The 15,358-nt window shown below is 43.7% G+C and overlaps 1 protein-coding gene across 6 annotated transcripts in view; it reads left to right on the top strand.

The window, feature by feature from the left end:
• TNFAIP8 (TNF alpha induced protein 8) overlaps window positions 1-15,358 on the top strand; it is a 144,519-nt gene that overhangs the window by 90,182 nt on the left and 38,979 nt on the right. Inside the window, exon 1 of one of the 6 annotated variants that reach the window (XM_086410734.1) lies at window positions 8,365-8,521. The exons of the other annotated variants lie outside the window; for them this stretch is intronic. Within the exon in view, the coding sequence (XP_086266860.1) occupies window positions 8,449-8,521 (73 nt within the window). The 5' untranslated portion in view covers window positions 8,365-8,448. Of the gene's footprint in view, window positions 1-8,364; window positions 8,522-15,358 lie in introns of those variants that run through there. 6 annotated transcript variants of the gene reach the window in all.

Here is a 15,358-nt window from a genome sequence, read left to right as displayed (position 1 = left end):
TTTACTGAATTCAATAGTAAAAATTCTATTGAGATAGTTATGTATGTATGTATGTATGTATGTGAGTGAAAGTCGCTCAGTTGTGTCTGACTCTTTGTGACCCCATGGACTATAGAGTCCAAGGAGTTCTCCAGGCCAGAATACTGGAGTGGGTACCTTTCTCTTCTCCAGGGGATCTTCCCAACCAAGGGATCTAACCCAGGTCTCTCACATTGCAGGTGAATTCTTTACCAGCTGAGCCACAAGGGAAGAATGTTAAAAAGTTAGTGTTTTTTTTTAAAAAAGGCTTTGGCTTCCTGATAGCTCAGATGGTAAAGAGTTTGCCTGCAATGCACGAGACCCGAGTTCGATCCCTGGATTGGGAAGATTCCCTGGAGAAGGGAATGGCTACCCACTCCAGTATTCTTGCCTGGAGAATCCCATGGACGGAGGAGCCTGGCAGGCTACAGTCCATGGGGTCGCAAAGAGTTGGACACGACTGAGCGATTTCACTTTCACTGTTCTTTATGTTCTAGTAGAAACAGAAAAGTGAAAGTGTCAAGTTCCTCAGTTTACCATCTGAGCCACCAGGGAAGTCCTAGAAAATGGATGGACTTAATAAGACCTTTTATAGGTAGGTAGGCAGGCATACCGTTCATGTTATTGATTTTCCCAGAAGAATCATTCATTTTGGTGATGTTTAACAATTTTGTGAATCATAATTGATACATGTTTCTGTATAACTTTTCTTTAAAGAGAAGCTGAATAACTTAAGTTTTGTAAGCTGACCCATTCAAAAGGACAAACTTCTGATCCACGCCTTTCAGTGCTACCTGCAAAGCAGCCTTCCCTTTCCCCCTGAAACACTGTTTGGATAAGTTCTGTTTTGGTTCACGTTTTCACCTCCTGCTGAGTTTGTCGGCTGAGTTTTAACCTTGGCTGCTTTCAGCGGGCAAGCCTGTCTAGCCCTGTAGCTTCATCTCCTGGTGTTTTCTGTCTCTTAAACAGTGATGGGTTGGCAAAAATATTAACTTGACAGGGATTCTACCCATGTCAGAAACTCACTGTTAAAATCCAAGTTTGACAACTTGGAGTGGATTAGACTTTCAAACAGATATCCGAACAGGAGTCTGTGGTCCAGATTCCACATATGAGCACTACTTCTGTTTTCTTGTAGATTTCAAATGTTGATCAGAAACTGGAATAAAGTTCATAAATGCTTGATGGGATCAAGCGGGGCCATTACCCTCCCTATCTTGGCCGCCTTTTCTGCCTCCTCGGAGTAGAGTGAACACACAGGAGAGAAAGAGATTGTCACTGCTGCTGCCTTAAGCAAAGCTGCTTACTTCTGAATTCTTCATGATAATCAATAGCAGATGTGTGGCCAGCCCTGGAAAGTTGCATAACTGTCTCACGTTGCATTCGATTGCAATCGCTAGCCAACATGAGGGGGTCTCCATTAGGCAGTTGAAAAGGAAAATTTTTGTTTATCTTATCATAAAATTATTTCCTTGCTGTAAGTGGTAAAAGCAGTGGTTAGGGTGGAAGTAATTTGAATATCACTGCCCTTAAACATGAATTTCAGTTCATGATAAGGAGGAACTTTCTAATGACTAGAGAGGAAGTGGGGCTTTGTTAAAGCAGTGAGTCTCTGTTAATAGAAGTAATCAAGGAGAGTGTGGATGAAGGCTTGCTGCCTGTGATGTGTCTAGGAGATGGCTTCATCTCCTAGATTAGAGGATTAGAATAAATGACCTTAAGTTTGCTTCCAAGTCTGAGTTTCTATGACTAAGATCATTGATCACTTCTTCCTCCTGTTCCTTTTCTGAAGGTAAGTCAGGGATGTATAGATTAGTTGTGGCACTACCTTCTGGGCCCGGTCTCAGCCCTGCCTCTCTCATTCCTGGCGACTCCCTTTGTAGCCCATCTCAGGTTATCCCTGGTTGAGCCTGTTAATCAAGGCACAGTGAGGTTTGGACCTTTTATTTTCACGTTCTCTCGCTGGACCACACACAGTAAATTGCCCACACCTATGTGGGACTTCTGTACAGTCCGCATTTAGGGCTTCCAGATGGATGCTCCACCACCTAAAATAATCTGGCCTTATTCATGAAAGTGATTAGGGGGATTTCATAATTTTCAGTGCTTTATCACATTCATGACTCATTTTTATTTTTACTACTTTGTGGAATAAGTGGCATTATTCCCATTTTACAGATGGGCAAACCGAAGCTCAGAGAGGTTAAATGGCTTGCAAATTTTAGAAGAAAAGCGATAGAAGAATGAATAGAAAAATAAAATCCTATTGTCAACGAGACAGTGCTCACTGGGTTTATGGCAATCAGGCCCAGGTCTCCCAAACTGAGTCTGGCTTTCTTTGCCCAGCTTCTGGCAGCCTTACATCCAAGGAAGTTTAATTGGGGTCTTGACTGAACTTTTAATTAAAAAAAAAAAAAGTATTTGTAGTTTCATGTAGCTGAATAAACAGAAGCTATTAAACTTATGGCTTATTTAAAGCATTGAATATCAGGAATGGGATAGTTTTGATTTGAGGCTGTGATCTAAGCCTGTGAACAGAACCATCTGAGCATTCCATCCTAGAATCATGACCAACTCAAACTCTTTGGGAATCTCCCAGTACAGCAAACTTTGAATTATTCCTCTGCAAAATAAAGGTCTCGAATTTTACTTGAGTAGTTTAATAGAGTGAGAAAGTCTGGATATAGAAGACAGGAGGCCTGGTCTGCATCTACACTAGTCTCAAGAACATTATTACTTAGTTTTGTGACCTTGAGCAAATTGTATAACCTCCCTTTCTTTAATTACATGTCTGTAAAATGAGTATGATGATCCAAGGGAGCTAACTGGGAAGTCTGCATAAAGCCTATGCAAGGCATAGTAAATGCAAGCATCCTAGCTAAGTATTACAAAAGAAAGATCCAAAGTCATAAATTCTTCAGGTAATATTTTCAGACCTGATTTTGAGTGTGTGTGTGTTTCATCGTCTGCTAAAAGTTTTTATTTTCTCCTAAGAAAGATTTCTTAGGAGAAAAAGAAAAGCAAACAATGAGAGCCTAGGAAACAAGAGCCTCCCAGATGTACTGTTTTCTCCCTGTGCATGCTCACCCCAGATGTCAGCACTTCTCACTCCCTCAGAATTATCCACTCACACCCAGAGCAGTAGTGAGCCTGGGGGATTTACAGAAAAAGCCATAGGGAAGACTGAGGAGAGGGTTTACACAGAACAAACTTCTGACTCCCAGGCATGGCCCCTGGGAGGCAGCTTTCCCCATCCTTTGACTCGGCACTCATCGTCAGCCTTCTTCCTTGACTCACAGCACTTCTGTCCAGCCTCCCAACCTCCCCTGCCTCATCCCAGGACCAGCAATGCATAAGCAGGAGGCCGCTTGAGGCTCAGGGCTTGGGCTCCTGAGAAGGTATGTGGGAGATTTCCACTGTCATATGAGTGGCCCTTTCTCCACTTTTGGTAAATCAAACTTTCTTAAGGCATAAAGAGTGAGATCACTTGGGCTAGGCAGGGACTCCGGTGAGATACCCAATTAGCCCCACTCCTTTTGGAAGGTTAAGTGTAAGATGTCTAAGGAGGTTAAGAAGGATGCAGAGCCTGCAGTCACAACCAGGTGAGGCCAAGAACACAGGTCCCTCTGTGAGGAGAGGGACTGAAAGCCAACTTTATATATAGAGCATGGAAGCCTGTAAAGATTCTCAAGGGTGTAGACATAAATAATACAAGAATAGATGAGGAAAGCTTCAAAGTCAAATAGGAGAAAGCCACTTTTTATACTAAGTAAACAACTCTTTTTCACCATCCCCCCTTCTGACTTAAATGTTGTTTGTATAGATTCAGCCTGTCAGCAAGGCAGAAATAAAAATATCAATAAAATTACCATTTTTTTTGCGGTATGGAATTCTTAGACCTAGAAGCTGTAAGTGAAAGTCATTCATTTGTGTCCAACTCTTTGCTACCCCATGGACTCAGTCCATGGAATTCTCCAGGCCAGAATACTGGAATATTAGCCATTCCCTTCTCCAAGGCTAGAAGCTATGCTGCTGCTGCTGCTAAGTCATGTCAGTTGTGTCCGACTCTGTGTGACCCCATAGACGGTGGCCCACCAGGCTCCCCCGTCCCTGGGATTCTCCAGGCAAGAATACTGGAGTGGGTTGCCATTTCCTTCTCCAGTGCATGAAAGTGAAAAGTGAAAGTGAAGTCGCTCAGTCATGTCCTATTCTTCGCGACCCCATGGACTGTAGTCTTCCAGGCTCCTCCATCCATGGGATTTCCCAGGCAAGAGTACTGGAGTGGGTTGCCATGAAGCTATAGGTCTATACAAATTGACAGAGATGCTTAGTCTTTTTTGCTGCAGGGAACTTACCACATTCTCTAATGTGATCAGAGTGTGGTTCCTCCTGGTTGAATTGTACCTTCTCTTCCCAATTCTGCTGGGCTTCTCTTCTAAGTCTGAACACTTGCTGACCTTTCCTGTTCTTGGCAGACATCTGGGCGGCTGTAAGGAAAAGGCCCAAAGCCCAGGCATTTTTCCAACAGCTTTATTGATGCATAATTTAAGAGAAGATGTTTCTGCTGTTCTATGATAAAGTTCAGTTGAGAGGTGGTGTTAATATCTTCCTTAGAACCAAGGTCACTTGGAAGGTTGAACTCCAAGTCTGTGATCAAAATTACCAAAATTTGCCAGTAAGCTCCAGGTGAGCAGAGTTCTTTTACATGTGACACACATAAATATTTGGTAATGACTGACTGAAAAAAAAAGAAAAAGAAAAAAACCACCAGAATCTTGGTGGTGATGGTGTAGCTGCTAAGTCCTGTCTGACTCTGGCCACCCCAATGGACTGTAGCCCACCAGGCTTCTCTTTCCATGGGATCTCCCAGGCAAGAATACTGGAATGGGTTGCCATTTCCTCCTCCAGAAGATCTTCCTGATCCAGGGATCTCGGATTCTTAGCTTGCATTTTAACTCAGATCCGTGCAAGTGGTAAAGAATCCGCCTGCCAATGCAGAAGACATAGGAGATGTGGGTTCGATCCCTGGATTGGGAAGATCCGATAGAGGAGGAAATGGCAACGCACTCCAGTATTCTTGCCTGGAAAGTTCCATGGACAGTGGAGCCTGGTTGGCTACAGTCCATGGGGCCATAGAGAGTCAGACATGACTAAGTAAGCTCTTACCTACATGAACGTAGGTAAGCTACTATTTTTAGGCTACTATACAGAGAGTGCTGTGGAAAAAATAAACATAGAAAGCTCTGCACAGTTTTTCTGATGATTTCATAGGACATGTACAAAATATATACATCATTTTAACTGACATCCTGATGTTACATATTATACAGTTGTAGTTCAGAGGAGTGAAGTAAGAAGTCAGAAAGAGCTAATTAGAGGCAGACACCGAACTCATACTTTATTTTACTAATACAGTCAGCTGGTTTCTCCTTTTAGGTGGTTAAGGAAATTTAGATAAATTTGCAGTTAACCACAAAACAAAGAAATAAATGCTTCCAAACAATAAAACATTTGTCTATAAAACTTCCGAGAAGGATGTGGATGCTTTCACATGGGGAAGTCATAGACTATCTGGAAATTTGGATCCTAAAGAAGAGTGGTTTTGGAGGAGGATAGGACAAGATGGAGAGAGGCTAAGATACACTCACAAAATAAACCGAGCCTGCCTTGCACTGGAGCTAGATCGGGACTTTGTTCCTCAAGGTGACTGCTGGGCTACATTTAAATACAAAAGAAGTTTCTTGCCAGGTTTCTTGAGGACCCCAGTGAAAGTCAAAGATCAACCTAGCTGCTAAAATGATTCTAAATTGGATTAAGAGGCTGACACAGCAGTGCTTTAACTGTTCATTCAGCAGTTGTTCTCCTTGGCTAACCTGAGCAAAGCTGAGGGCCTTTTTGTGAACCCAGCGTAAAAACAAGTCGGATGTTAAGGACATGTACTTTAACACACTTGTGTGGTTTGAACATAATTGGACTTGCAGAAAGACCTTTTATAAATCACTCTTATGGGGGCACTTTCTGAAGGAAGAGGGTAAAAGTGAGCCCTTCCTGTGACTGGTGAGACGGACTTTGTGTTTTGTGAATTTGCATAATCATCACCTTGAAAAGGTGTTGCGTCTTACTCCAATTATAGATGAATGGGAGCTATCTTTGTGAAGTTCACAGCCCTGGTGAGATGCTGCTGGGCTCCTGGCAGACATCTGTGGAAGTCTGGGCTGCCATGGGGGAGGGCAAAGGACAGATGGTGTGTGTGGGGTGGGGTGGGGGGACTTCCAGAATGATTCCTTAGACAAGACAGGAAAGGTCGCTTCTGACTAGTGAGGGAGCATGTCTCAGAATGACCTTCATGTCTCCTCCTTAAGTCTGAAGTTACAGAATGAAGTTACTAAGTTACTGCATCTTAGCAGCTCAGGATGTGTGGCACTGGGGACCTCGCAGTTAACTGGGACTTTCAGAAGGGTGCAGCCTGGTGAGGTCAGCTTCCGGAAGGCTCCACAATACTGATACTTTCCAGATGTTTCTCCTCTTTTCTCCTTTCTGACCAGCTATGTCTTCCTCTCATCATTCTGTCCTGTCCTTTCAAGGAATTGAGATGAAATACTGCCTGGTGTCTTAGGTGTGATAGAATCACTCAGCAGTAGGAAGTGATTTAATATCTTATATTAATATTTATAATAGTCTTCACTGCTTGTGACTCACATAAACACTCTTTTTTCCTGTTCAAACCCAATATTGGAATAAAACGCTAGAGTATCTTTTACAAAAAATTACTTTTAATGGTGCAGTAGTTTGTAATAATCTGTGTAGGAGTTTATGGTTTTCAAAGCACTTTTTGCTTATATTACCTTATTTAATCCCCAGAATAAATCTGAGGAGTAATTAATACTCTTTAAACTCTCTTTTTCCAGATGAGGAAAGGGAGGCCCAGAGAAGTTAAATAATTCACTCAAGGTCATACAAATAATAAATGGCAGAACTAAATCTTAATTCAGACTCTTTACATCTGTATCTTTTTGGGAGGGATTGGGGGCAAGAGGAGAAGGGGACGACAGAGGATGGGATGGCTGGATGGCATCACTGACTCGATGGACAGGAGTCTCAGTGAACTCCGGGAGTTTGTGATGGACAGGGAGGCCTGGCGTGCTGCGATTCATGGGGTCGCAAAAAGTTGGACACGACTGAGCGACTGATCTGATCTGATCATTAAATTTATATTTACTATAGAGCCTATTCACTAAATTTACTGTAGAGCCTCTCTTCTTATTTTTTGCCCGTATAAAACGAGGGAAATGAGGGAAAGGAAAGCAGCTGGAAAATGAATTTATTAAAAGAATGTAACTTTTCTCACAGTTTCCTAATGGATCTTTCAGGTATGTTATTTGAGGACCTGTTGCCTTATATCTGTAGTAAAACTAGTGCTCTGCAAATTCCTCCATTAAGACAGGTATGTCGGTGGCAGCTCTTGTTCCCCCTTCTCCAAAGGAAAAACTAAGGCTTCACAAAACTGAGACATCATCCTCTCAGCTGGTGGACCCGACCAGGGGGCAGAATTGAGATCTCCTCTAAGAACTCTCCAGCCTCTTTATTCTCTCAGCGTTTCAAAAGCCTGAATACCTCCCCGACCCCCACTCCCACCCCCTGACCCCCGCCTTTGGCTTGCAGCCTTCGAAGAAGAGAGTGGCGCCCCCTCCGTCTGGGAATGGCCCTTTGGGGTAACTGCAGAGCACTTAGTGCACCCAGGTTGGGGTTTGAGTAAGTCATGCGGGTTATGCTGAATGACTAAGCCTTTGGTCTGCTTTTCCTGTGTAAAGGTAAGGGTGGAGTTCCCGCCTACCCGCACCTTTCTTCAAAATGCCCCCTTCCTGGGCTTGTGCCGCAGGTCCTTCCAGCCTCATGGACCAATATCCACGTTACTTTGCTGCAAAAAATAATGTACAAAACCCAGCAGCTTTAAAATCCTTCATTTTGGGCCTTTAAGTCCCCAAGACACAGAAAGTTAAATGGGCGTCGAAAAATGGAACCTAAAGATGGAGGTGCATGTCTTTGACCGCGTCTGCATTTGTGATTTATGCAAAACAGCAGAGATGTGCCTTTCTTTTCTTCCCTGCATATCGATTTCTCAGGCGTGGCCCATCCTGGGTCCCGGCGGCCGGCGCCCCTCTGCCGGGCCCCTCCGCAGATCAGCCCCACCTGCGTGCGCCCAGCCACGAGCCGTCAGGTCGCCCGCCTGCGACGGGCTGGGGCGCGCGGCCCCGGGGGCGGACTCCCGCCGCCCAGCTGAGACGCGATTCGTCACTCTTGCAGAACTTTCCCCCTGAAAATCCCTGCACCAGAACCAGCCCTCCCGCCCCGCGGAGGTTTTGATTTTAGAGACTTTCCTTCCTTTTTATTTTCTGTGTGCTGGTTTTGGCTGCCAGCTCGTGCAAGTACATGTCCGCGGTCGTCGCCCCTGCAGCCGCCTACCCGGACACCATGCACTTCGAGGCAGAAGAATCCAAGGAAGGTACGGTTTGGATTTGGTTGAGGGGTCGCCCGCCAAGTTCTGCGGAGGAATGTGGAAGTAGGGCGGCGGGGTAGTGGAGCAGATACGAGTTTAAAAGTGAGCGATGGGTACTTTGTCCGTTCTGACTGCGCCTTCGCTGCTGGTTTCAGGGCGACTGTGCCGAATACACTTCTCACCCCGCGGCCGGTCAAAGGGGAGGGAGGAAGAGTCAATCCTGGCTCTGCCAGTCCACTAAACGCTGCTTTCTAGATCTTTCTGGAAACGAAACAGCCCCAGTATTGACTCCAAGAATGCGAAATGTATTTAGAAGAGCACTGCCTGCCTGCAGTCTGGACAGTAGAAAGCTGGATCCCTTGGAAGAGCCCTAAGAGTCCAGGGTCCCTTGAAAAGGGATTTCAGAAATTGGAAACTTTGTGTGTTTCCGGCTAAAGGGGGAAGCTGCGTGCGGGGGAGAAGTGAAAGATCTTTATTTGAGAAATAGGTTTTTTTTTTTTTTTTTAAATCCTTGCTGACTTTTCAGCAGTGAATTTATTTTGTTGGGGGGCTTTAAGGGGGTTGAGAGATATGAGGGAGGGCTTGTGCAACTTGAAACTGAGAAGAGTTTGTCTGTTTCTAACTTTGCCAAAGCAAAGGGTTTCCATTTACTCCTAACAGAGCGGGTGACAGGGCTGGAAAAACTCCAACCAAAACACAATTATACGCTGGTGTTAGTTCGGGGAGTTTATTTGTGTGTGAGTGTTTGTACGCTTTGTTTCCTGAAACTTTATGTATACAAAAGTCCTCTTGTAAGTTGAGGTAAAAGTGGGGGAAATGAGAGAGTAAGAGAGCAGACTGTGCAAGATTGTGAAATTTCTTTCTTTTTAAGTAGTCTCTTGGGAAACGGGTAAATTTCGAATCAATCATAGCAGCTCAGAGAGCCTGAGGAGCAGAAAGGAACCCCATCGTTTCTCGGTTTGGTAGATACCAGTCAGGGAGAGCCCTGGAAATTTGTCCTCTTCTTTTCCTGATTCCCATCCCTAAAGTTAAGCCCTGTATTTCAAGATGTGGTCTCTGTGGGCTGAAATTTCCTTTATTGTGCTGTGTGAGGGAAGCAGTCAATAAAAAACAGTCTTGTTTAATAGAAATATGGGACTGGTGTGAATGAGAAATGACAGCCAGGAGCATTGTTTTTGAGCTTGATGTGGGAACTTGGGGGATTAATGTTTCTTTGCTGCCGTGGAGTCTGTACTGATGGAGCTTTGTGCTGTTGGAGGCTTTTCTTTTAAACAGCGATGTACAACTGGGGTTGAAGGCACATGGGCTGAGAGAAGCCAATAGTGAACTTTTATATGAATTACAAGTAGCACTTACATTGGTATTTTTCTCCCAGGCATGCTTTTTTCTTTTGGGGGAAAAAAAAAAAAAAAAAACTAAAACAAAACAGTGAGGAGAAAGTGGAAAAACAGTATCCCAAAGCATATTCTTTGGGATACATTCTTTCAGCCAGCACCCACATTCTTCTCTCCAGCCCAGCTCACCCATTGCAAGCCTGAAAACTGGATGGAGGTGAAGAGATGCCTTAATGCACACCCCCTTGTTCCTAACCTTTCCCTTTCCCTTGCCATCACTTACATTCTGCAAATCTGTAGCAAATTATCCTCCCTCTGTTATTTACTGAATGCCCAACATGTTTCTTTTTATATAATATGAGGTGCTTGAGTTTTAAGTTGATGGCAGTTAGAATAGGATGTAGAATAACTCTTGAGGGAGATGAAACAAATAACTTTATTAACAAATGGAATCATAGTAGCTTCTACCAGGAAATAAAGGACTAGTGTGTATATATGTGTGTTTGTGTGTGTGTGCGCGTGTGTGTCCCGGGCAGTTCTGACAAGATTTGTTATTGGCTGTGATCTAGAATCCTCTGCTTAGCTACCACCACTCAGAAAGGAGCAATGCTGTTTATTTTTATTTTTTAAAAAAGATTTTTTGATGTGGACTGTTATAAAGTCTTTATCAAATTTGTTACAATATTGCTTCTGTTTTATGTTTTGGTGTTTTGGCCCCAAGGCATGTGGGATCTTAGCTCCCCAACCAGGGATCAAACCCTCACCCTCTGCAGTCAAAGGTGAAGTCTTAACCACTGGACCACCAGGGAAGTCCCTCAGTGCTGTTTAAATAGCTCAGTTATCTTTATTGTCTATCCTTACAAATTCTGTCCCTTCTCCTTAGCTTTTTTTTTTTTCCCCTCCTTGTGGATTTATGTATCCCATCTAGTGTGAGATCACCACAAGTTCTTCACAGTGTCCGCATCGCAAGCAAATTGCCTTCCGATGCTTCATGCCTGATTTGCCATACTGGGAGATACTTTAAATCATTAGTCTGAACTGCAGTGAGAGACTAGTATATGTTGTTTAGGGTTGAATATGAAACAAAATATCTGGTTGAATTCAGAAATCCTTGCAGGCCAACACATTTGTGTATGTGAGTGAATGTAGAAGCAAATGACTGGGGATATTGTTAAGCCACTGTAGCTTAGGACAAACTTGACTCTGTGCCAGGAGTGCTGAGCCTCCGTGCTCAGTCAAAAGCCACCTCCTAAAGAATCAATTTAATTTTTCCTGCTTACAAATGAATAGGTGATTGTGCTTGAGTATTAAACAGAGAAAAAGAACTCAGACCTTGCTAGATTAGAAGCTGAGTGAGTTTAAGATATCCTGGCATAAAATGAATAGGAAAGCAAGAGAAAGGGAGGAAGAAACCTACTTTATTAAACAGGGGAAGACTGTTGAAAAAATACCAACAGTTTCCCATGGATGGGGGCTTCTTGAGGAGATGCGTTGATGGCCGTATTTTTGGCATTTAATTGATTCCTGTTGAATAAATTTCTTAATTACGAGGTAGGAGAAATGAATCACAATTAAGATCTCTGCAGATCTTTCTAGTGCTAAGCATTGAGGGGTCTGGGGCTCCTCTGACTTGGTTATTGAAGCTTTGGTACCAAAAAATGAGGAGGCCACTATTAAGGAGCTGCTTTGGGAGGGCTGAGCTGTGAGTGAGCTGGGCTCCTCCTGTCTTGCCCATAATAGCACTTCCCGCCACGGCCTCACCTAGTTCTCTCATGCCTCACCAGGACTGCTATTTCACAAAGAAAACAGTAGCCATTAGGCAACTCCCTCACTTCCTGCTTTCAGACGGACAGATTCACCTTTACCCACACCCATCCTCCCAGTGTCTGTGGAACAGGCGTGGTTCCTGTTGGAAGGAGTGGAAGGAGGCTCCTTCTACTGTGGGCTCCTCACTGCACAAGTTGGCCTCACGTCTTTCCTGGCTCCTGCCCTTCTGTGTATAGATGGGCCCAAGCTCCCTACTTTGGGGGTGTTGGCACTTGATGGTCTTTCTGCCTGAAATTCTTCTCCCCACCTGACCCCCTTTCCCTGGTCGGGTTTTTGGGTTGGAAGGCCCTTTCTGAACCTCCAACTTTAAAATCCCTTACTGCAGTCTCTCAGAACACCTAACCTTTTTGTGGCCAATACCACATTGTTTAGCATCTTTCTCTAGACCACAAGCTCTTGAGGGCAAGACCATATCTGTTCTTTTCCCCACTGGGTCTCCAAGACCTATGCAATGAGAGGTGATCATTCAGTATTTAAAAAATGAATGAATGATCTTCATTCCTTAGAGGTAATCCTCAGTACTTTGTTAATTTTAGGCATATATTTCTCCTATAAAATGAATCTGCTTTTTTTTTTTTTTTTCTTTTTTACCTTTTGCATGATGCCTACGTTCTCACTCTTTGTCATCCTTCATCCACTGAAGTCTGTCTTTTTCTCCATTCAGTTCAGTTCAGTTCAGTCGCTCACTCGTGTCCAACTCTTTGCGACCCCATGAATCATAGCACGCCAGGCCTCCCTGTCCATCACCAACTCCCGGAGTTCATTCAGACTCACGTCCATCGAGTCAGTGATGCCATTACTTCACTGAAATTGCCCAGATCACCAGTGACTTCCCAGGTGCCAAAACCACCAGTGACCTAGCATTCATATTTTTGTCCCCATTTTACTTGACTTGGTTTTGCAGTGCTTGACACTAGAAGACCAGTGTCCTGGCAGTCCTAGATTCCTCCCTGAGTTCCTATGCCTCTACACTCTCTAGCTGTTTCTTTCTAATCTCTTAGAGCACCAGTCTAGGCTTTTCTAAAAGTTACCTGTACAGCCAGCTGCCTGGTAAACACCATGCTTCTTTTTTTAAAGTGCAGAATAGCTGGTTTATAGTGTTGTGTTAGTTTCAGGTGTACAGCAAAGTGGTTCTATGTGTGTGTGATATATATATATATATATAATATAATATATATTATATTATTAACATTATATTAATATATTTTTATATATTATATATTATATAAAATAATATATATATAATATTCTCTTCCATTATAGTTTGTTGTAAAATATTGAATATAGCTCCCTGTGCAGTAGGACCCTGTTGGTTATCTATTTTATATATAGTAGTTTATACCAAGCTCCTAATTTCTCCCTCCCATCCCTTTTCCCCTTTGGTAACCATAAGTTTGTTTTCTATGTCTGTGAGTCCCGGTAAACACCATGCTTTGACTGTCATATGGGTATCTCACATTCAACAGATCTGCACTGAGCCTGTCATTTCCTACTCTTCACAAATCTCACCCTCCTTTTGTCTCATCACTGAATATCACAGCACTCTTTTTAGCTTCCAAACTGCAAATCTGCTAGTTGTCCTTAATCCCACCCTCTCCTTTATCTTCAGCTTTCACCTGGCACTTCCTCCTCCTCATTATCTATTGAGTGCATCTCCTTCTCTTCATTTTCCTGGACCCTGCCTTGCTTCAGGTCCTCAGTATTTGTGCCTTCATGAATACAATAACTACCTCTCTCATCAGGATTCTTGGTTGCAACAAATAGAAATTGATTCCTGCTAGGAAAATCCCATGGACGGAGGAGCCTGGTAGGCTGCGGTCCATGGGGTTGCTAAGAGTCAGACACGACTGAGTGACTTCACTTTCACTTTTCACTTTCATGCATTAGACAAGGAAATGGCAACCCACTCCAGTATTCTTGCCTGGAGAATCCCAGGGACAGGGGAGCCTGGTGGGCAGCCATCTATAGGGTCGCACAGAGTCAGACACGACTGAAGTGACTTAGCAGCAGCAGCAGAATCATGAGGAATGGATTGAAATGAAGGATGTCTTGAAAGTTTACTGGGTTAGTTCACACATCCCCAGAAAGAATTAGCCTCTGAAAGATACATCAGGAAATGCAGCCAAGAATCTCCTGGTTAGGACCTCACGATGGCCTTGGCCTCCTGTGTATTTTTCAGTTCCGTCTCAGATGGGACTCCAGATGTGCCTGAATATTTAGTCATGCTCCACATTTAAAAATCTCAGAAGTAAGCCAGCTGTTTGTCAGTGCTGGGTTGTGTCCTTGCCCTTACTGCTTGAGGGAGAGATATCCTCTGGTTCCAGCTTTGCTGCAACCACTTGCAAAATGAGGGTTTCTTCAGAATTAGGAAGGGACTTCTGATGTGGATCACCGAAACAGCCACAGACATCTACCACTCCATGGGACTGGTCCATGCGACCCTAGTGCTACCCTGCCTATTTACTTCCTTGTTCCCTCAGCAAACGTTTCCTTTGTTGGGCTCACTCTCTTGCTCCTCCTTAAGTGGGTAACGTGTCCAGCAGGACCCAGTCTGGAGTCGAGGATCTTTCACAGGGTTCCCATAATACCCTGTACTTCCTGCAGTTGTACCTTGTTTTCATGTATTATAGCCATTAGTCTTCTTTTCCTTTGCCTCCTCTGTGTTATGAGTTTTTTTTTTTCCTCTTCAGTAAGCAAGATTTGTGCATGGTTTGTTTTTGCTTGACCTAGGACCTCTATTTAGGAGGGCCTGAAAAGCATTGTCAAATTAATCAGTTTAAAAATGAAATTACATGACATGAAACTTTTTAGAGCACTGCTTAGAGATCATCCAGCCTTGCTTTTATAGGAATAGTGCCTTCCAAACCTAGAGAACAAATTTATGTAGTGTTTCTTAAATTCTCCACTGAAGTACTTTTAATGGCAGAGGCAAAACAAGCATGTGTCTTTAATCACGGGCATTGGGGCCCAAGATGGCTTGCGAGCATCTCAAATTGCCTTGAGGACCAAAGAAGTGATTTTGAAACTAAAGTGTACTGAGTACTTTCCTGTGTTGGGCACAGTGCTAATTAAGCATCTGATTATGTATATTAATCTCATTTGATACTTGTTTAATAATCCTTTGTTTTAGTTCTGCATAATGATTAAGAAAACTGAGGTTCCGAGAGGTTAAAAACCATGCCTGAAACCACAAAACCAGAAAAGGTAGAATCAAGATTTGAATGGAAGCCGTCTATCCATAGACCCTGATGGGATGTGGTACTTCCAGGGCTCTCCCCCATCCTCAAGTAATTTAAACACTCAAGAGAATGCTGTCTGTGAGTCCTGGGTCCACTTGTACCCCATTTCTGAGAAGACAGGAGTAGAGAGACCAGGTACCTTGGAGGAGAAAGAGAAGAGCCCCAGCACATGGGCAGGGAGTCTTGAGCGCATCCTTCTACCCCTGATGCAGGAGATCTAGGAACCCAACAGGGCTGGGTGGGAGGTTCTGGAGCCTACGCCAGCAAGAGAGACCAGAGTACCTATGGGAGAGGAGAAGGGACCTCACTTTCTGAACCAGAGGACAGCTTGAGAATGGAGAGCTTGGACTTCCCAGGTCACTGGGGATGTGTGTGTTATGTTATTACAATAGGGTGACTTTGTAGCATCCACTGAGTCTCCACTTTCTTTAAAATCTGCTAGG

Source organism: Bos grunniens, chromosome 7 (genome assembly GCF_055505025.1).
Source record: "Bos grunniens cultivar Pamir isolate PY7600 chromosome 7, Bosgru_T2T1.0, whole genome shotgun sequence".
NCBI classification, from domain to species: Eukaryota; Metazoa; Chordata; class Mammalia; order Artiodactyla; family Bovidae; genus Bos; species Bos grunniens.
Note: the sequence above shows the minus strand (reverse complement) of the source record. Positions and strands in the feature narration are given on the sequence as shown.